General features: G+C 43.0%; 3 protein-coding genes across 4 annotated transcripts; 1 reads left to right on the top strand and 2 right to left on the bottom strand.

The window, feature by feature from the left end:
* Positions 1-532: 532 nt before the first annotated feature.
* LOC123751002 (uncharacterized) lies at positions 533-23,667 on the bottom strand. Its single transcript, XM_045733099.2, has 3 exons — positions 23,577-23,667; positions 1,816-2,362; positions 533-1,011 (listed from the first exon to the last, which is right to left on the bottom strand). The coding sequence occupies exons 2-3, from the start codon at positions 2,355-2,357 to the stop codon at positions 783-785; spliced, it is 771 nt and encodes a 256-aa protein (XP_045589055.1). The 5' UTR covers positions 2,358-2,362; positions 23,577-23,667; the 3' UTR covers positions 533-782.
* On the top strand, positions 5,624-8,178 carry LOC138358595 (periaxin-like). The gene is made up of 2 exons (XM_069316663.1): positions 5,624-5,658; positions 6,258-8,178. Exons 1-2 carry the CDS (start codon positions 5,624-5,626, stop codon positions 8,176-8,178), a joined length of 1,956 nt encoding a protein of 651 aa, XP_069172764.1.
* On the bottom strand, positions 5,806-10,613 carry LOC138358512 (uncharacterized). Of its 2 annotated transcripts, XR_011225437.1 has the most exons (3): positions 9,971-10,613; positions 8,083-9,001; positions 5,806-6,273 (listed from the first exon to the last, which is right to left on the bottom strand). XR_011225437.1 is itself a non-coding variant. In XM_069316486.1 (2 exons), exons 1-2 carry the CDS (start codon positions 10,489-10,491, stop codon positions 8,842-8,844), a joined length of 681 nt encoding a protein of 226 aa, XP_069172587.1. In that variant the 5' UTR covers positions 10,492-10,613; the 3' UTR covers positions 8,016-8,841. The 2 variants fall into 2 exon arrangements, 1 of the variants encoding a protein (XP_069172587.1); XM_069316486.1 differs by lacking the exon at positions 5,806-6,273 and having other exon boundaries at positions 8,016-9,001.
* Positions 23,668-23,669: the final 2 nt, after the last annotated feature.

Below are 23,669 nucleotides of genomic sequence, written 5' to 3'. Positions count from 1 at the left end.
TCTCTCTCTCTCTCTCTCTCTCTCTCTCTCTCTCTCTCTCTCTCTCTCTCTCTCTCTCTCTCTCTCTCTCTCTCTCTCTTAAACTAGGTCTAGACCAGTCATTTGGACTGGACGGCAGAGCGGAGGATTTCTCTTCTTGCAGGTCGGGGTTCTATTCCTTATCGTCCATGTGGATGGGCGCCATTCCCTCGTCCCATCCTGTCCCAAATCCTTCAAATCCTTTTCCTCGTTCCTTCCAGGGGCTAAGTAGTCGTAACGGCTTAGGGCTTTCACCTGATCGGTGAAGCTCTGGACCTTACCTTAAGGACCAGAGTTCAGGAGTACCATTCAGGAGTACTACCTAATGAAACTGAAAGCTTGAAGCTTTCATCCTGCTTCAGGTCAACTGAAGCTTGACCTAAGAAACCCATTTATTGGAAAATTTATGATTTGTTTCCATTATGAATAGACTAGAGTCGATCCTAGTGGAGCATAGAATAGACTCTGTAGATTTCGTAAGTCTAGGTAGAGTGCAATGTTCTTGGATATAAAATAAGTGATAAAATATTTATTGATTCATATAGGCAGCGAAATTTAAGACAATTTGTAATTAATACCGAAGGAGTAGGACTTGATGTTATTCGCAGGCTTTTGGTAGTTAATTAATGACGTCAAATGAACAAATCCACAAGGGCCGTGACGAGGATTCGAACCTACGTCCGAGAGCATCCCAGACGCTGCTTTAATCGACTGATGTCGTCTGTTCGCGATAGCGCAGTTGGCTACATGAAGTCCATAGCTGGTCAAACTGAGTCGCTCTTTCTCCAGTCCGGCATTACCGTATAAGTCTGCCTCTGTGGACGACCCACAGCTCTGGGGTCGTCGTGACAGTAGTCGTAGATGTAGAGGAGGAGGTCGAGGGGCTGGACGACACAGGGATACTCGTATGGACAGTCACTTCCGTCTTCCTGTCCGTATCTCGCCGCCTTCTGGAACTCCGTCAGCTGCTCTTCAGGTGTGTCCGGGGAGTACCTGAGGAAGATGGGAAGAGTCAGTAAGATGAGCAGCTACACTTAGCTTACATTCAAGCACCTCAAGTCTGAGACGTCCTTAAGTGCTCTTTAAATATGCTGTATTTCTAACATAATCCTTTAGTTTGCCCTGAACACCTGTATGTATACGTTTATAAATATTTTAATTACATCTTATGGAAATAATATTCCATATAAATGAATTACGTCGACTTATAATGACCTACAATGAAAGTGTTAAATGCGTAAAAAATTTCATTGTAAAATAAAATGTTTGTAGAAATATATTACCTTTGGGAAGATTTATTTAAAACATTATTTTATACACTATCAAGAAATGCTTAATTTGCAGTAAGGTAAAATAAATAAAAATTAAAGAATAGGTGTAGATAGTCGGAAAGCCAGTGTTCTAATCTAGAAATAATCCTTTAGATAATCAAATTGAGAAGACTTAGAATTCTAAGAATAGATTAAACTAGACAGTTAATTAATAAAGGTGAAGAAATGGATAACATTCTCAATAAACATCTTGCATGTATAATGCTATTGGTGTTGCATTCCAACATCCATTTCTAGGATTCGCTCACTTCCCTGATGCAGTAATGCATACCGTGTATTTTTACACGGCATTCGGGAAATAATCCAAGGATATGAATCAGCAGAATATTGAGTTCTGAATTCAGTTCCCTAGAAGACACACCAAGTATTCTGAATTGATTTCCGATATCGTGCCCGTGGGTCATGCAGGCTGCAATGATGCAATCAACTGGTCACCGCAGGTTGAAGTGAGTGAAGCAACACTTACGGCACAAGTAGTCTGAAGAGCAGCGCTAACAGTCCGTATTGGGCTCCATCAGCGTGGGCGCCACAGACGACCTGTTTGGCGCAACTGGTCGCGTAGAGGACATCTGGCAGACGCGAGACGGACTCCACGACCAGTCTGGACAGAAGGGACTCCTGGAAGTCCTGTCCCTTTGAGTTCTGTCTACCGGAGGTGTCTTGACCGGTGGTGTAGATAGCCACGCCCACCGCTCCAAGCATAAACCACGATAAAATGCCTAAGATGCCGAAGGAATACGGATTGAGCCCAGCAGCCTCAAATTCCGACACGCCCGGCTGAAGGAAGGAGAAGAACGGAAGGGTAAAGGCAATAGAGGTGTTGAAGGCCTTCGCGTGGTCGTAGTGGATGAAGAACCTGCCTTGCTGGCCCTCCGGCAGCCCTTCAAAGACGTCCCTGATGGTGTCCTCCATGTTGATGGCGGCCTCTGCCACCTCCGCACACAGCGCTGCCGCTGCCACCATTCCCACCACACGCCACACCTGTAGGCGTACACACCTGTACGCCATCTCACCTGTAGCACTGATGTCTTAATTAGCACATATCGCCATGTTTGTTGCACGATATATGTATCTCTATTCACTATATACCATCACACAAATACATGATACATGTGTCCGTACATGTGTTATGAATTTTTTCGTCTTCACCTGTCTTAGTACCCCCCCCCCCATGTGGCACTGTTGGGCTCTCATACATATCTCCAGGTGGTCATACATATCTCCCAGGTGATCATACATATCTCCCAGGTGATCATACATATCTCCCAGGTGGTCATACATATCTCCCAGGTGATCATACATATCTCCCAGGTGATCATACATATCACCCAGGTGATCATACATATCTCCCAGGTGATCATACATATCTCCCAGGTGATCATACATATCTCCCAGGTGATCATACATATCTCCCAGGTGATCATACATATCACCCAGGTGATCATACATATCTCCCAGGTGATCATACATATCTCCCAGGTGATCATACATATCTCCCAGGTGATCATACATATCTCCCAGGTGATCATACATATCTCCCAGGTGATCATACATATCTCCCAGGTGATCATACATATCTCCCAGGTGATCATACATATCTCCCAGGTGATCATACATATCTCCCAGGTGATCATACATATCTCCCAGGTGATCATACATATCTCCCAGGTGATCATACATATCTCCCAGGTGATCATACATATCACCCAGGTGATCATACATATCTCCCAGGTGATCATACATATCTCCCAGGTGATCATACATATCTCCCAGGTGATCATACATATCTCCCAGGTGATCATACATATCTCCCAGGTGATCATACATATCTCCCAGGTGATCATACATATCTCCCAGGTGATCATACATATCTCCCAGGTGATCATACATATCTCCCAGGTGATCATACATATCTCCCAGGTGATCATACATATCTCCCAGGTGATCATGCATATCACCCAGGTGATCATACATATCACCCAGGTGATCATACATATATCCCAGGTGATCATACATATCTCCCAGGTGATCATACATATCACCCAGGTGATCATACATATCTCCCAGGTGATCATACATATCTCCCAGGTGATCATACATATCTCCAGGTGATCATACATATCTCCCAAGTAATCATACAAAGTATACTTGGGTGGTGACCTAAAGTATAATTTGGTGCTAATAAAAGTATAATTCAGTATTTACTCAAAGTATAACTATTTGTTGACCTTAAGTGCTATGAACAACCACAATAAGGAAGGATTCCAATTAACAATTGTTAATTAGAATTAACAATTGGAAGCAATTAACTGCTACCCAACTCTAATTTTAAGACTTCCCTGAATTGCTACTGAAGCATAGAGGAATTAGTTGAGCCACACCCCAGTCATATAAATTATCAACCACAGCAAATATAGGTAATAACATTTCATTCACTTGGGCTGTAGGAGACTCGAACCGCCGACTCCCAAGAGTAGGAGATGGAAGCATTCTCCTTCAACATCACTAATAACACTTAAAGAACGCTTCATACATAGTTTATCAGCGCTGATTACCAACCATCAACAAACAACTCACAAAATCTAAGGACAAAAAAACTATCCAATATAAAACTATCAAAAATTATATAAATATATTTTCAATTTAAAAATAAGTATTATGAGTATTTTATTTTTATTTCGGCGTGATAATTGCATAAATGTTTATGAAAGTTAAAAAAATAAAATAATGATAATTAAAAAGGTAAAATCATTAAAATTAAATTAGTTATTACAAAAGTTTCTAGGGAATATGATTGGGAAGGGGAATATAACTATTATACAATGTTATAATGTATTTATTATAATGTGATGCCATGGGAGGGAACTGAAAGTAATGGGGGAAAACTTAGTGAAGTTATCCCTAAACATGTCTTAAAACAGACATATACCTTGATCACGTTTTAGCAAGCTACACACCACCCTTACATGTGCATGAAAGAATTAAACAATCTTCAGTAATATATATGATCTTTAGAGCCATTGAACAAATCCACAAGGGCCGTGACGAGGGTTCGAACCTACATCCGAAAGGATCTCAGACGTTGCCTTAGAGCCATTCATTGATAGTAGAAGTAATACACCATAAGCGATCTTTCACCTCGTGGCGCCCCCTGGGTCATACTGACAGTGCTGCACACAACATACACACCAAAAATACATATAATACACATGTACTTTTCGGTTAATTAGAGGATCCAATGGCTGACCCCAAGACAAAAGTCGAATCCCCCCAAAAAAAAAGTAGGCCCCATCATTTGGTAAGACGTCAGGAGACGTTATATGTCAGTAGACAGTTTTGCGTCAGTAGACGTCTTGCGTCACTAGACGTTCTGCGTCAGTACAACCTTCTAATGCTCGAGTAATTATAAATCACTGTATAATCAACGTCATCCACGTTCACTTAACGTAGGGTCACCTTTTTCTGCGTTTAATGAACGTAGAAACAACATTTAAACATTATAAACGTTTAAACAACGTACATTCAACGTTACCAGCGATGCTTCAATGTTACATTAACGGTTGTTTGGCCCCCATTTGGGATGAGGGGTAGTTACATGGGGCGACATATACATATATACAGCTAAAGTGGGTGGTTCAATTGACAGACTCAGCAAATTATATATATATATATATATATATATATATATATATATATATATATATATATATATATATATATATATATATATATATATCTTTATTTAAGGCATTCTTCAATTTAATTTACAGATCACTAGTTTGATATTACACAATATTTTCCAGTATATATATATATATATATATATATATATATATATATATATATATATATATATATATATATATATATATATATATATATACACATATATATATATATATATATATATATATATATATATATATATATATATATATATATATATATACACATATATATATACACATATATATATATATATATATATATATATATATATATACATATATGCGGAAAATCCACAGAGAAATATGAAATGAGGTGAACGTTTCGGCTTTGTTAAAACCTTTGTCAACACCAGACACATAAAATGATGTGTCACTGATCATTTCCGCATAAAATGATCAGTGTTTTGTGATCGTCAATTGTATATATATATATATATATATATATATATATATATATATATATATATATATATATATATATATATATATATATATATATATATATATATATATATATATATATTTCCTTTCCAATTAAAATCTATAATGTTTCGAATACTCAATGGTATTCATCATCAAATGTAAAATACTGAAAAAATTTAATTAAATTTAACAGATAACATAGAACCTATTCTAAAAACATGATTACATTCTTAAAAAAAAATAACAGAAAATGACACTAGTTTTTTAAAAAGAAAATGCCACTGTTTTTTTTTTTTTAAAGAAAATGACACTAGTTTTTTTTAAAGAAAGTATTAGATCTTTGAGCACTGACTTACATTAATTTTTTTTCAGAAATTAGGAATCACTGTCATGAAAGTTGTCATAGTTTACATGAGTCCGCTTGCGTGTGATTGCGTGTCATTGCGTGTCATTATTTTAGACTTACGGTTTACTGCATGATAATGCATATTCCCGAAGCGTCTCCATGTAACATACGTCAAATCTGAAGTTGTCTTGTCTAATCAGAATCGTAAAAATCTTGACACGTCTAACCAATCGAGGTTGATGGTAGATGATTAGTAGTTCGAGGAAACATCAGCTTTACAATGCTTTCAGTTTTGCCTAAAGCACTGGATTATTTTGATGTTGTATTCGATAGCGTCAGATTTAATGTGCATTCGCCATTGTTTCATGTCCTTTGGTCATTTATAAAAATCTGTATTTTTATATTTTACAGTGTCACTAAACTAGGCCTACCCAAGAATATCAGTGAACTAGGCCTACCCAAGAATATCAGTGAACTAGGCCTACCCAAGAATATCAGTGAACTAGGCCTACCCAAGAATATCAGTGAACTAGGCCTACCCAAGAATATCAGTGAACTAGGCCTACCCAAGATTATCAGTGAACTAGACCTACCCAAGATTATCAGTGAACTAGGCCTACCCAAGAATATCAGTGAACTAGGCCTACCCAAGAATATCAGTGAACTAGGCCTACCCAAGAATATCAGTGAACTAGGCCTACCCAAGAATATCAGTGAACTAGGCCTACCCAAGAATATCAGTGAACTAGGCCTACCCAAGAATATCAGTGAACTAGGCCTACCCAAGATTATCAGTGAACTAGACCTACCCAAGATTATCAGTGAACTAGGCCTACCCAAGAATATCAGTGAACTAGGCCTACCCAAGAATATCAGTGAACTAGGCCTACCCAAGAATATCAGTGAACTAGGCCTACCCAAGAATATCAGTGAACTAGGCCTACCCAAGAATATCAGTGAACTAGACCTACCCAAGATTATCAGTGAACTAGGCCTACCCAAGAATATCAGTGAACTAGGCCTACCCAAGAATATCAGTGAACTAGACCTACCCAAGATTATCAGTGAACTAGACCTACCCAAGATTATCAGTGAACTAGACCTACCCAAGAATATCAGTGAACTAGGCCTACCCAAGATTATCAGTGAACTAGACCTACCCAAGAATATCAGTGAACTAGACCTACCCAAGATTATCAGTGAACTAGACCTACCCAAGAATATCAGTGAACTAGGCCTACCCAAGATTATCAGTGAACTAGACCTACCCAAGAATATCAGTGAACTAGACCTACCCAAGATTATCAGTGAACTAGACCTACCCAAGAATATCAGTGAACTAGGCCTACCCAAGATTATCAGTGAACTAGACCTACCCAAGAATATCAGTGAACTAGACCTACCCAAGATTATCAGTGAACTAGACCTACCCAAGAATATCAGTGAACTAGACCTACCCAAGAATATCAGTGAACTAGACCTACCCAAGAATATCAGTGAACTAGGCCTACCCAAGATTATCAGTGAACTAGACCTACCCAAGATTATCAGTGAACTAGACCTACCCAAGAATGTCAGTGAACTAGGCCTACCCAAGATTATCAGTGAACTAGACCTACCCAAGATTATCAGTGAACTAGACCTACCCAAGAATATCAGTGAACTAGGCCTACCCAAGATTATCAGTGAACTAGACCTACCCAAGAATATCAGTGAACTAGACCTACCCAAGATTATCAGTGAACTAGACCTACCCAAGAATATCAGTGAACTAGGCCTACCCAAGATTATCAGTGAACTAGACCTACCCAAGAATATCAGTGAACTAGGCCTACCCAAGATTATCAGTGAACTAGACCTACCCAAGAATATCAGTGAACTAGACCTACCCAAGATTATCAGTGAACTAGACCTACCCAAGATTATCAGTGAACTAGACCTACCCAAGAATATCAGTGAACTAGGCCTACCCAAGAATATCAGTGAACTAGGCCTACCCAAGATTATCAGTGAACTAGACCTACCCAAGATTATCAGTGAACTAGACCTACCCAAGAATATCAGTGAACTAGGCCTACCCAAGATTATCAGTGAACTAGACCTACCCAAGATTATCAGTGAACTAGACCTACCCAAGAATATCAGTGAACTAGGCCTACCCAAGATTATCAGTGAACTAGACCTACCCAAGAATATCAGTGAACTAGACCTACCCAAGATTATCAGTGAACTAGACCTACCCAAGAATATCAGTGAACTAGGCCTACCTAAGATTATCACTTTTGAAAGATTAATTATCATTGGTAATTTATTTAATGCGTTTTTAGGGTAGTTTTGATGTGTAAAACCATGTTGTTAAGGTCATTGATGCCATTTTCCTGTAATAAGGTCAATAATTGTCACCAGAAGTGTTTGTGATGAATATATCATGTCTGTACTTTGTGTCCCACTCATCCATGATTCATCTAAGTCAATGATGAGTAACACAGTCCCCCCTCGACTAAATAACGTAAACTCTCTGATTACTGTGAGACTTAATGTTTATCACTGATATATTTATGCCATAAGAACGGGTCGCGTATTGCAGCGACGATAACCAGGTGCACGATAACCCTTCGTAGTCTCCAAACTAGAGAAGGAAACCTTGATAATAATGCCATTTGTAAGTTTCTTGTAGTGACAGGAGCCAAGACAAGCATTTCCTTGTTTCATCAGCAAACTACTCAAATGCCCGCTCGACTAATTTTATGAAAAAAATGCCCAGAAAATCCATTGACGATTTTCGCCATGCTAAGCTTTCAGAAGTGACCTCTCCTTCAAGCCTTGTCGTGTTGCAGCTCCCAAGGCCCGCCTCGGGAGACGCTGCCCTCTACTCGCTGCCCTCTACTCGCTGCCCTCTACTCGCTGCCCTCTACTCGCTCTCCTCTACTCGCTGCCCTCTACTCGCTACCCTCTACTCGCTCTCCTCTACTCGCTGCCCTCTACTCGCTGCCCTCTACTCGCTACCGAGCCAGTAGTCATGCATGAAGAGGAGGAGGTCAAGGGGTTGGACGAGACATGGGAACTCGTACAGGCAGTCTTGGCCATCCTCCTCCCCGTACTTTGCCGCCTTCTGGAACTCCGTCTCCGTCTCCTCAGCTGTACCGGACGTGAACCTGAGGAAGACGGAAGAGTCAGATATCTTTACGTCGTGAAATCTTGAAGTATACGTCTGTTATTGTTGCTATCTTTCAGACCTGATTTGTTTTTGTTTCGTGGACGAAAACTAAATATTGTTGTGCAATTATATGTGTGCCTGGAATATATTTTTTGTTCCATCAAGATGGCCCGGTCTAATATATGAAGCACACAGTCTAGTGCCTAGAGTATGCAGTCTATAACGACTGGAAGAAACACTCTAATATTTGGATCACACAGTCAGTTGCTTGGAGCACTATCTGCTGCTACTGTGTAATGCTTACACTCTCGTTGTGTAGGTTATTGTAACTGTTGAGTAGTAATTACAGAGTTGTGTGTGAACTACGCCAGGATGTAGTGCGTAGTTAGCAGTGGAATAGTGGGCTGGTAGGTGACTCAGCTGTGGACCACCTGCATACATGTGGGCCACATGTATATGTATACACAACTGCTGTGGCTGGGTTGTGGTTGTTCATGGAGTCCTGACGGTTTCCCTCATAATCACGCCAGCTCTCTGATATGTATTCAGATCACATGTCAGATCTCTAATATGTATTTCACTCACACGGGCCATCAGAGCCTCGAACCTCGAAGCACAAAAAGCAGCAGCGTTCAGCCCTACCACCTGAGCCACGAGGACCCACTGTGAGGAAGGGTCTCAGAGACACCAAACTGATACCCAACTACACCTCTAGTCCTTCCGTGAGGCGCCACATGGGCATGAAGGTGTCAGGTGATCCACATCAGTCATATTCATCACTAACCACAATGTCGTGGATAATAACCTTTCATTCACTTGGACTATAGAAGTAATTATTGTTGTGGGAGCAAGTTCCTTCTTTCATCTCCCACTTTCCAACATAAGTCAGCAACAGAACACAAATATATGAATCAGTATCATCAGTCTATAAGATAATGAGTGATTAAAAACGTGCAGTGTTACTTACTGCGAGAGGAATCTGATGGGCCAGGCTAGGTAGCCGTATGTGTGTCGATCAGCGTAGGCCCCACAGATAGCCAGACTGGCACAGCTTCTCGTATCCACCACCTTGGGCAGTTCCAGGACTGACTCTACGACGCGATTGGTCAGAAAGGAATCCTGTAAGTACTTTGCCTCTGAGTCCTCCCTACCCCCAGGCAGCCAGGCTTTATGGGTTGCGGTGTAAACAGCCACTCCAAAGGCACCAAGCAAGAAGAGTGATATGAAAGTCAGATACGCGAAGGACTGAGTACTGAGGCCAGATGCTGTAAAGTCATTCGCTCCAGGCAGTGTGAAGGAGAAGAGGGGGATAGTGAAGGATATACTGGCGTTGAAAGGCGTCACTTTATCATAGCTGAAAAATCTGCCTTCTTGGACATCCGTCAGAGGCCAGAACAGGTCGTTGATGGTATCGTTTATGTTCTCGGCAGCCACCGGCAGCCCGCACAACCCCGCCACCACTGATACCACCGCCACCCACCACGCCATCACGCCTGTAAAGAAGCCCAGTACCACATACCGTCAGGCTCATACCTTCAGGGGTGTTGAGAAGTTGTTGTTAAAGATTCGCTACTTGGAACAAGCAGTTCCAAGTAGCACGGGCTATGGTGAGCCCGTAGTGCCTTCTAATTGTTGGGAGGAGTTGTGGAGTGGACATAAACAAGGAAGTTGAACAGGAACAAAAGCATAACATTGTAAAGAAACACAATTAATGATTTAGTTACTAACGAATCCTTCTCAATGAAGTTTAGGCTTTAGCCATTTCTCGATTTATATTATTAAAAATTAATTGTTAGAAATACTCTTTTATTGCCCATTTATGAGTTGAATTGCCCACCTGCCCTTCGTGTATGTTAATATGTCTAAATTGCCCACCTGCCCTTCGTGTATGTTAATATGGCTAAATTGCCCACCTGCCCTTCGTGTATGTTAATATGTCTAAATTGCCCACCTGCCCTTCGTGTATGTTAATATGTCTAAATTGCCCACCTGCCCTTCGTGTATGTTAATATGTCTAAAGATGATTTGACTATTCATCTACGGCTACAAATTTCACACTTAACCTGTTTAACTCAGATTAAATCAGAATATAATAGCAAACTGAATAATTAATACGAAAAGCACAATATATTAAATATCTTAAGGAAAGTGTTCATTGTTAAATATATAGAACATCAAAGGAACGAAAATGTAAACTCCGAAATATAACGAAGCAAAAGTGTAAAATATATTAACGAAGGAAAATAGTGAAGAACAGGTTAGTCCGCAGGAAAAGATGATAAACACGGAATAGAAGACAACACTGTATCGTAATTTGCTTGTCAGCTGCTCTGAAGACGGTAGAGTACTTAAAGACTATTTCCTCACAGCTATAATTGTGTAACAGTTATAACTTATAACTGTTATAACTATAACTATAGTTACCAGTCTCCGTGGTGTAGTGGTAAGACGCTCGCCTGGCGTTCCGCGAGCGCTATGTCATGGGTTCGTATCCTGGCCGGGGAGGATTGACTGGGCGCAAATCCTTAACTGTAGCCTCTGTTTAACTCAACAGTAAAATGTGTACTTGGTTGTAACAAGGATTCTTCGCGGCGGGGATCGTATTCCAGGGACCTGCCCAGAACGCTACGCGTACTAGTGGCTCTACAACCATGTAACAACTCTTCTATATATCTCAAAAAAAAAAAAAATTAACATATACTCTTGGACCCCTTTAGGTTACGTCTTGAGTTACTGAATTAGCCTCAATGGCAACCTAACAAAGAAAATCTGCAGCGTAACTACAGAACCATACCTGATCTGTTCAATGCCTTGTACACTGTATTTAAGGCCTAATATATATTTTTTTTTTTTTTTGAGATATATACAAGAGTTGTTACATGGTTGTAGAGCCACTAGTACGCGTAGCGCTTCGGGCAGGTCCCTGGAATACGATCCCCGCCGCGAAGAATCGTTGTTACAACCAAGTACACAATTTACTGTTGCGTTAAACAGTGGCTACAGTTAAGGATTTGCATCCAGTAAATCCTCCCCGGCCAGGATACGAACCCATGACAAAGCGCTCGCGGAACGCCAGGCGAGTGCCTTACCACTACACCACGGAGACTGTTAAATAGACTGTTAATATAGTACATATATGTTCTATTTAAGGCCTAATATAGTACATATATGCACTATAATAGGCCTACAAATGTTAACGTTTAGTTTAGCTTAATTTTTTTTTCTTCTGATAATAAAATTAATAGTGCAAAACGTGGGATTTTTTTTTTTGTTAGCAAGGTCTAACTGTGCGTATTGTTACGTCAGACCAAATCGTTTGGCGTGAATACCGTCGTTTTAAGAATAATCAAAATAATGCATTATATTGCATCCAAGATGTGGTCAGTCTCTAACAGGAAGTAATTACTGTGTCTAAAAACCTTCGTTGTTGATGAAATACTGAGGTTATGCAATGGGATCGAACATAATGGACTACATCACGCAAAAATGCAAGGACGCAGCAAACAAGTTTGTCCCGGTCCAAAAGGAAAACAGTGAAATGAAGATGAGAAACCCATGGTTTAATCAGAGATGTAGGCTAGCTAAGCAGCAAAGTAAAAGGGCATGGAGAAACTATAGGAATAACAGGACACTGGAGAGCAGAGAAAGATACCAGAATGCCAGGAATGAATATGTCAGGATGAGAAGAGAGGCAGAAAGACAATACGAAAATGACATCGCAAGCAAGGCAAAGACTCAACCTAAATTGCTGCATAGCCACATCAGGAGAAAAACAACAGTAAAGGAACAGGTTATGAGATTAAGGATAGGGGCGGAAGGATTCACTACAAATGACAAGGAAGTGTGTGAGGAACTGAATAAGAAATTCCAGGAGGTCTTCACATTAGAGCAAGGAGAAGTTCTAGAGATAAGAGAGAGAATAGATAACCAGGAACCACTAGAAGAGTTTGAGATTACCAGCGGGGATGTAAGGAAGCTCTTGCTAGAGTTGGATGTGACAAAGGCTATAGGCCCAGATGGAATCTCCCCATGGATACTAAAGGAAGGAGTAGAAACACTGTGCCTGCCACTCTCCATAGTGTATAACAAATCACTGGTAATAGGGGAATTGCCAAAAATTTGGAAGACGGCTAATGTAGTCCCGATATACAAGAAATGGGATAGACAGGAAGCACTGAACTACAGGCCAGTGTCCCTAACCTGCATACCATGCAAGCTGATGGAGAAGATTGTGCGAAGAAAGGCAATGGAACATCTGGAGCGAAGGATCTTTGTAACACAGCATCAACATGGAGTCAGGGATGGTAAGTCCTGCCCCACAGGATTAATTGAATTCTACGACCAGGCAAGAAAGAGAGGGGTGGCCAGACTGCATATTTTTGGATTGCCAGAATGCCTTTGATACTGAACCACACAAAAGACTATTGAAAATGCTGGAGAAGCAGGCTGGAGTGAAAGGAAAAGTACTCCATTGGATGAGGGATTACCTAAGCAACAGAACACAGCGAGTCACTGTGACGGGTGAGGTCTCAGATTGGCGAGACGTCACCAGTGGAGTCCCGCAGGGTTCAGTCCTTGGACCTATACTGTTTCTATGTAAATGATCTCCCAGAGGGTATAGAATCGTTCCTCTCAATGTTTGCTGATACAAAAATTATGAGGAGGACTAAAACAGAGGAAGATAGGTTAGAAGGTTACAAGATGACCTAGACAGACTTAGTGAAAGGTCCAACAAGTGGCTACTAAAGTTCAACCGAGTAAATGCAAGGTAATGAAACTAGGCAGTGGAAACAGGAGGCCAGACACAGGATACAAAATAGGAGATGAAGTACTTCATGAAACGGACAGAGAGAAAGATCTAGGAGTTGATATCACACCAAACCTGTCTCCTGAAGCCCACATAAAGAGAATAACGTCTGCGGCATATGCGAGGCTGGCTAACATCAGAACAGCGTCCAGGAACCTGTGTAAGGAATCATTCAGAATCTTGTACACCACATATGTAAGACCAATCCTGGAGTATGCGGCCCCAGCATGGAGCCCGTACCTTGTCAAGCACAAGACGAAGCTGGAAAAAGTTCAGAGGAATGCCACTAGGCTAGTCCCAGAACTAAGAGGCATAAATTACGAGGAAAGAATGCGAGAAATGCACCTTACGACTCTGGAAGACAGAAGAGTAAGGGGAGACATGATCACTACCTACAAAATTCTCAGATGAACTGACAAGGTAGATAAAGATAAACTGTTTATCACGGGTGGTTATCTCTTCTTTAGGTTATCTTGTTGATTTCGGGGCTTTAGTGTCCCCGCGGCCCGGTCCTCGACCTCGACCGTGACAACTGACTAACTCCCAGGTACCTATTTACTGCTAGGCAACAGGGGCATAGGGTGAAAGAAACTCTGCCCATCGTTTCTCGCCGGTGCCCGGGATCGAACCCGGGACCACAGGATCACGTGACCAGCGTGCTGTCCGCTCGGCCGGCCGGCTCCCATTGTACGCGAACAAGGGGACACAGGTGGAAACTTAGTACCCAAATGAGCCACAGGGACGTTAGAAAGAACTTTTTCAGTGTCAAAGTAGTTAACAGATGGAATGCATTAGGCAGTGATGTGGTGGAGGCTGACTCCATACACAGTTTCAAGTGTAGATATGATAGAGCCCAGTAGGCTCAGGAACCTGTACACCAGTTGATTGACAGTTGAGAGGCGGGACCAAAGAGCCAGAGCTCAACCCCCGCAAGCACAACTAGGTGAGTACATACACACACATAACTACACACTCTTGTATGGCGTCTCAGATCAAACAAAACAGTTAAGCAAGCACCGGAGATCATCCAATAGTTCTCTCCAAAAGTAGTCAACAATTAAACGTTTAAAAATAGCAACAGCGGTGAGCGCCACCAGCCCACTCACACATTCTAGTTCAAAAATCTCATAAACCAATCACGTCCTCCGATTAGGGCCAAATCGGCAGCGTTTTTCCTGAATGAGTTCAACTAACTCGCTATTCTTCTCATGCTCGTTTAGAGAACCAGTTTCCGTGGTGTAGTGGTAAGACACTCGCCTGGCGTTCCGCGAGCGCTTTGTCATGGGTTCGTATCCTGGCCGGGGAGGATTTACTGGGCGCAATTCCTTAACTGTAGCCTCTGTTTAACTCAACAGTAAAATGTGTACTTGGTTGTAACAACGATTCTTCGCGGCGGGGATCGTATTCCAGGGACCTGCCCGAAACGCTACGCGTACTAGTGGCTCTACAACCATGTAACAACTCTTGTATATATCTCAAAAACAAAAAAAAATAAGGCTAATTTGCACGCAGGGAGCACCGGAGCGAACAGTGGCCACTAATTGGGAAAGTGGAAGGAAGAATTAGTTGTGGTAGTTACTTTGCCTCTAGGGCCTTCTGTTGCGTCTGTACTTTAGTACTTCTGTCTAGGTTCCATGTTTTGTGGGAAATTTGAAGTTCTCTCGAATATGAACGGTATTTGACCATTCCTCAGAAAGCGACCCACAACAGTCGACTAACAACCAAGTTCCTAATTACTGCTAGGTGAACAGAGGCAACGGGTGCAAGGAGACGCGCCTAGCTGTCTCGCCCTGCCCAGGATATAGAGCATATATCCTAGTATATAGAGCAACAAACAATTAGTTTCTCATATTTATTCACACTTGTCTGTTTCGCTCGGGAATCGAACCCGGGCCCGTGGCGTTCCTTCAGTAGCGCGGGATTTAAATCCTGCACTATCATGACAGTTATGACGTCATAGTGGCATCACACATCTGGCTACATCTTTAAATGTAAATGTCTGTCTGTCTGTTTGTGAGTTTGTCCAAAGCCGGAGGCCAGAGGCTAGAGGCTGGCCTCACCCATCTTTCTTAGATGATATTGGGGCATGGGAGTGTCATGGGGCAGTCTGGGTCGGCCTCAGTGCCATTCTTTAAGAATTATCGGCTCTTATAGGGACCCCCTACGAAATTTTGAAGTCTAAAATCAGGCATTCGGTATACGTGGATTTATTAAGTAATATTGAACTTTCTTAGAAATAAAGATATCATAGAGGAATGGGAGTGGAGGAAGGGGGGAGAAATAGAGAGATGAGAAGGGACATGTTGAAGGAGATGGAAGAAAAGGAGGAGAAAGGTGGAGAGAGAGTGGGGGGATTGGGAGAGGGAAGGATAGGGGAAGAGAGGTGATATATATATATATATATATATATATATATATATATATATATATATATATATATATATATATATATATATATGCGAACAAGCCTGAATGGTCCCCAGGACTATATGCGACTGAAAACTCACACCCCAGAAGTGACTCGAACCCATACTGCCAGGAGCAACGCAACTGGTAACTACAGGACGCCTTAATCCGCTTGACCATCACGACCGGACATAAGGAAGTGATAGCCGAAGCTATTTGAACCACTTCCCCGCCGGCACTCGGATGGTAATCTTGGGCATAGCATTTTATCAAATCACCTCATTCTTTGGGGCACACGTGAGGAACACAAATGAGTTTTCAGTCGCATATAGTCCTGGGGACCATTCAGGCTTGTTCGCATTTGTGTTCCTCACGTGTGCCCCAAAGAATGAGGTGATTTGATAAAATGCTATGCCCAAGATTACCATCTGAGTGCCGGCGGGGAAGTGGTTCAAATAGCTTCGGCTATCACTTCCTTATGTCCGGTCGTGATGGTCAAGCGGATTAAGGCGTCCTGTAGTTACCAGTTGAGTTGCTCCTGGGAGTATGGGTTCGAGTCACTTCTAGGGTGTGAGTTTTCAGTCATATATATATATATATATATATATATATATATATATATATATATATATATATATATATGTCGTACCTAATAGCCAGAACGCACTTCTCGGCCTACTATACAAGGCCCGATTTGCCTAATAAGCCAAGTTTTCCTGAATTAATATATTTTCTCTAATTTTTTGCTTATGAAATGATAAAGCTACCCATTTCATTATGTATGAGGTCAATTTTTTTTTATTGGAGTTAAAATTAACTTAGATATATGACCGAACCTAACCAACCCGACCTAACCTAACCTAACCTATCTTTATAGGTTAGGTTAGGTTAGGTACCCGAAAAAGTTAGGTTAGGTTAGGTTAGGTAGGTTAGGTAGTCGAAAAACAATTAATTCATGAAAACTTGGCCTATTAGGCAAATCGGGCCTTGCATAGTAGGCTGAGAAGTGCGTTCTGGCTACTAGGTACGACATATATATATATATATATATATATATATATATATATATATATATATATATATATGAAGATATATATAGATATGAAGGATCCGATGATATGTTAACATGAAACTCCTCAAGGAACCACGTGTTAATTTCTTCGTGATTGACGCACACACACACACACACACACACACACACACACACACACACACACACCGACCTCTGACCTCACACACCGACCTCACCGACCTCTGACCGCGTGACCTCACCTCCGGCAGCAACCCTTCTACCACCACGTGGGACGACGCTTGGAGATTCACTCACCTATTGTGTTAGCAGGACGGTAAGATACTTGGAACCCCAGTGGGTAAGGTTGCATTATAGCAATGACTAGGTCAGGAAGGGGGTCTAGGTCCAACAGTATTATGATTGAGGAAGAAGATAGGTTTGTGGAGAAGATGATTGGGAAATTTGTAGAGAAGAGGGATGTTTGGATAGGTGATCTAATCCAGGGGATTAAAAGTGAAGTCTTTAATAAGATACAGGGCGAGGTTCAAAGACTCAAACAAGAGTTTATGGATTATATTCAAGAGGAAATCAGGAAGAGCAGGGTAGAATGGCAAGGAGAAATATCTAGGCTTACTAATGAATTTGGCAGGAATAAGGGAAGCTTGGCAGGGGAAGGGGGAGTAGTAGTAGTGGGTGGAGTAGCGGGTGTAGGAGGGGTGGGGGTCAGCCAGGGAGAGGGCCACCAGCATGACCCTGAACTGAGAAAGAGGACAATCATAATCCATGGATTACTTGAAGCCAGGGCACCATCGAGGCAGGAAAGGATGGAGATTGAGGATTTGGAACTACAGGGGATCTTGAGAGACATGAGAGCCCAGATGGCAGGGAATGAGGTGCAAGTCCACCGACGCATTGGACCATACAACTGTAACAGGAAACAACCTGTCCTGGTACAGTTCACTAACGAAGAGGCAGTGGATTACATACTGCATCACAAACACCTACTCAGAGGTAGCTAAAATTACTACAACGTATTTATTGACAAATTCATGACGAAGGAGGAACAGATTGCCCACAGAGCAAGCAAACAACAATACGACTCTTCCCATTTGAGCGCAGCTACACACCCCAGTGCTAATCCACCCCATGCTAACCAGCTCACACGTGCTTCTCAGGTCACCCCTTCCCCAAATCAGCCGCCCCTGCTTATCTCCCCAGCACATCCCTTGACCCCTCTGACCCCACTGGAGTCAAATTCATCCCACATTCCAAGGACCCCCTCATCACCTCAACCCCCAAAACCCGTCCAGCCCTCATCCCCTCAACCCCCAAAACCCACCCAGCTCTCATCCCCTCATCCCCCAAAACCCATCCAGACCTCATCCCCTCAACCCCAAGAACCCACCCAGACCTCATCCCCTCAACACCCAAAGCCTACCCAGCCCTCACCCCTCCTCATCCCCTCTCCTTCCATGTGACCCCCCACCCTTGCGAGGGAGGTGGGAGGTCCCCCCCACCCCCTCTATCCTTCCCCCTCCCAATCTCTCAACCTCTATCTGTCTCCCAACCTTACGCTATCTCCCAACCCCTCTATGCCCTCCCTAATCTTCAGACCCAGTATGCCCTTCCTACTCCAGACCTACCTACCCAGGCCCTACCCCAGACCCTCCTACCTACCTTCCTAGAAGCCCAGCCCCCAGTAGCCCCCCAAGCACCCCTCCTGAACTCTTTCACCCCCCATACACCCCCCAGACCCCCCCAGACACCCCCTGGATCCCCCCGGACATCCCCCGGACCCTCCCCGCCCCCAGTCATCCCCCAGACACCCCCAGATCCCCCAGATCCCCTCTGCCCCCAGTCACCCCCCAGACATCCCCCAGATCCCCCCAGACCCCCAGAGAAAGGGAGAACTCTGGTACAAGAGTTTCCATGAAGAATCTCAAGGTTTGGTACACCAATGCTGATGGGGTATCTAATAAAGCAGAAGAGATAAAAGAAAGAGTGAGTGAAGCAGATCCTGATATAGTTGCAATTGTGGAAACTAAAATTAATGACATGATCTCAGATGCAATCTTTCCTGAAGGGTACCAGGTGATACGAAAAGAGAGGACACAGAGACAGGGAGGGGGAGTAGCACTCCTAATAAAGCGGAAATGGAAGTTTGAAAACCTGGGAAATCGAGTTACCAATGAGTGCACAAGCTTCATACATGGAACTCTGACAGTAGATGGGAGGAAGATTGTGATCTTGGTAATCTACAATCCCCCACCAAACAGTAGAAGACCCAGGCAGGAGTATGATGACAACAACAAAGCATGTATAGATGAACTGCAGAAGGCAGCAACACTAGCCCACAGAATGAGAGCGAAGCTGCTGATCATGGGGGACCTAAATCATGGAGAGATAAATTGGGAATCAAAGAATCCCCATGGAGGGGACGAAACGTGGGGAGCAAAATTAGTAGATGTTATAGACAGGAATTTCCTGACACAACATGTGAAGGAAGACACAAGGGAAAGAGGAGGAGATGCACCGAGCCTATTAGACCTGATTTTCACCCAGAACGTAGAAGATATCGAGAATTTAGAGCATGAAATACCTCTAGGGGCCAGTGACCATTGTGTCCTAGTCTTTGACTACATGATGGAATTCAAACTTATGACCATGGGACAAGAGATCTGGGAAAGGAGAGCTGACTACAGGAAAGGGGACTATATGAGGATAAGGGACTATCTGGGTGAAGTGCAGTGGGAGGAAGAAATTAGAGGAAAAACAGTCCAAGATATGATGGACCTAGTCATACAGAAATGCCAGGAGGCCGAAGAGAGATTTATACCAACGGTAAAGGGAAAAAATAAGAAGGAATATAATAACCCATGGTTTAATAGACAGTGTCAGGAAGCAAAAATGGCCAGCAGGCGGGAGTGGAGGAAGTACAGAAGACAAAGAACAGAGGACAACAGAAGCAGATACAACAGAGCTAGGAACGATTACATTAACATAAGACGAACATCGGAAAGGGACTATGAGAACGATATTGCAATCAAAGCGAAAAAACAACCTAAGTTACTACACAGTCATATAAGAAGAAAATGTCGGTGAACGACCAAGTGACAAGACTAAGGAAGACAGAGGGGGCATATACTGAAAGTGACAAGGAAATCTGCGAAGCACTGAATGCCAGTTTCCATGGAGTGTTCACTACCGAGCCTGAGCAGCTCCCATTGTTGGAAGGGGTTACCCTAGATGAAAGACTATCAGATATAGAGGTGACAGCAGAGGAGGTAATGAAACAGTTGACAACTCTAGATGCAACTAAAGCAGTTGGACCAGACAAAGTATCACCGTGGATACTAAAAGAAGCAGCACAGGCCCTCAGCGTGCCTCTGGCAATGATCCTTAATGAGTCACTTATGTCAGGAGAATTGCCCAGTTGCTGGAAGAAGGCAAATGTCGTGCCGATCTTCAAGAAAGGAGATAGGGAGGAGGCACTTAACTACAGACCTGTATCACTGACAAGCATCCCCTGTAAAATACTGGAAAGAATAATTAGGCTACGACTGGTTGCACACCTGGAGAACATTAGGTTTGTGAACAAACATCAACATGGGTTCTGGACAGGGAAATCGTGCCTAACAAACCTTCTGGAATTCTATGATAAAATAACGAGGATAAGACAGGACAGAGATGGTTGGGCAGACTGCATATTTCTGGACTGCCAAAAAGCCTTTGATACAGTACCGCACATGAGACTGCTGTTCAAGCTCGAGAGGCAGGCGGGGGTGGGGGGAAAGGTCCTAGAATGGATAAGGAACTACCTAACAGGAAGGAGCCAAAGAGTTACGGTAAGGGGCGAGAAGTCGGACTGGCGAACAGTAACAAGTGGAGTACCACAAGGATCGGTGCTGGGACCAATTCTATTTCTTGTATATGTTAACGACATGTTTACAGGCGTAGAGTCCTACATGTCGATGTTTGCGGATGATGCAAAGTTGATGAGAAGAGTTGTGACAGATGAGGATTGCAGGATCCTCCAAGAGGACCTGAACAGATTGCAGAGATGGTCAGAGAAATGGCTACTAGAATTCAACACGAGCAAATGTAAAGTTATGGAAATGGGACTAGGAGATAGGAGACCAAAGGGACAGTACACAATGAAGGGGAACAGCCTACCTGTAACGACGCGTGAAAGAGACCTGGGGGTGGACGTAACACCTAATCTATCTCCTGAGGCACATATTAATAGGATAACGACAGCAGCGTACTCTACACTGGCAAAAGTTAGAACATCATTCAGAAACCTAAGTAAGGAGGCATTTAGGGCGCTTTACACTGCCTACGTAAGGCCAGTCTTAGAGTATGCCGCCTCATCATGGAGTCCCCATCTGAAGAAGCATATAATGAAACTGGAAAAGGTTCAGAGGTTTGCAACGAGACTCGTCCCAGAGCTACGAGGGATGGGGTATGAAGAGCGCCTGAGGGAACTGTGCCTTACGACACTAGAAAGAAGAAGGGAGAGGGGGGACATGATAGGAACGTTTAAGATACTCAGAGGAATTGACAGAGTGGACATAGACGAAATGTTCACACGGAATAGTAACAGAACGAGAGGACATGGATGGAAGCTTGAAACTCAGATGAGTCACAGAGATGTTAGGAAGTTTTCTTTTAGCGTGAGAGTAGTGGGGAAATGGAATGCACTTCAGGAACAGGTTGTGGAAGCAAATACTATTCATAATTTTAAAACCAGGTATGATAGGGAAATGGGACAGGAGTCATTGCTGTAAACAACCGATGCTCGAAAGGCGGGATCCAAGAGTCGATGCTCGATCCTGCAGACACAACTAGGTGAGTACAACTAGGTGAGTACACAGGGGGGGCGGGGGGGCCATGGGGGCGCCGGTGGCTGTGTGGATAGCACGCTGGTCACGTAATCCTGTGGCCCGGGTTCGATTCCCAGCGCCGGCGTGATTCAAAAAAAAAAAAAAAAAAAAAAAAAAAGAAGGATGGGCGAACTGCATTTTTTGGACTGTCGGAAAGCCTTTGACACAGTACCCCATAAAAGGTTGATGCATAAGCTGGAGAAACAGGCAGGAGTAACTGGTAGGGCGCTCCAGTGGATATGGGAGTACCTAAGCAATAGGAAGCAGAGAGTTACGGTGAGGGGTGAGACCTCAGATTGGCGTGACGTCACCAGTGGAGTCCCACAGGGCTCTGTACTCGTACCTATCCTGTTTCTGATATACGTAAATGATCTCCCAGAGGGTATAGACTCATTCCTCTCAATGTTTGCTGACGATGCCAAAATTATGAGAAGGATTAAGACAGAGGAGAACAGCTTGAGGCTTCAAGAAGACCTGGACAAGCTGCAGGAATGGTCGAACAAATGGCTGTTAGAGTTTAACCCAAGCAAATGTAATGTAATGAAGACAGGTGTAGGGAGCAGGACACCAGATACAAAGTGTAATTTGGGAGATGAAATACTTCAAGAGTCTGAGAGAGAGAAAGACCTGGGGGTTGATATCACGCCAGATCTGTCCCCTGATGCTCATATCATGAGGATAACATCAGCAGCATATGCCAGGTTGGCTAACATAAGAACGGCATTTAGAAACTTGTGTAAGAAATAATTCAGAGCTTTGTACACCACATATGTCAGACCAATCCTGGAGTATGCGGCTCCAGCATGGAGTCCATACCAAGTCAAGCATAAGACTAAACTGGGAAAGGTTCAAAGGTTTGCCATGAGACTAGTGCCCCAGCTGAGAGGTATGAGCTACGAGGAGAGACTACGGGAATTAAACCTCACGTCGCTGGAAGACAGAAGAATTAGGAGGGGCCTGATCACCACATACAAGCTTCTCAAAGGAACTGCTAGGGTAGATAAAGATAGACTATTGAACAAAAGGGGCACACGCACTAGGGGACACAGGTGGAAACTGAGTGCCCAAATGAGCCATAGAGGCATTATAATATTTTCTTCAGTGTCAGAGTAGACAAATGGAATGCATTAGGCAGTGATGTGGTGGAGGCTGACTCCATACACAGTTTCAAGTGTAGATATGATAGAGCCCAATAGGCTCAGGAACCTGTACACCAGTTGATTGTTGAGAGGCGGGACCAAAGAGCCAGAGCTCAACCACCGCAAGCACAACTAGATGAGTACACAGGGGACAAGCCACATACAGACATCACAGTAAACTTGTAGTGCCAATATTTAACACACAAAAACAAATTAACACAAGTACAATCACTGCTAACCTATCATCTCGTGACTAGTTACTCACCGGCCTATTGAGTTCAGAGTCCCGTCCACCTGAACCTCTAACATCATGAGTACTTACTCACCTGGATATTCAAGGATGAGTCAAGGGTGAGTCAAGGGTGAGTCAAGTTCAGGTTCACCAGGACACAAGAGGTGCAACACTCACCACTCAAGTC

Source organism: Procambarus clarkii, chromosome 84 (assembly GCF_040958095.1).
Source record: "Procambarus clarkii isolate CNS0578487 chromosome 84, FALCON_Pclarkii_2.0, whole genome shotgun sequence".
Lineage (NCBI taxonomy): Eukaryota > Metazoa > Arthropoda > Malacostraca > Decapoda > Cambaridae > Procambarus > Procambarus clarkii.
The sequence above is the reverse complement of the archived record's forward strand: the minus strand, read 5'-3'. Positions and strand labels throughout refer to the sequence as shown.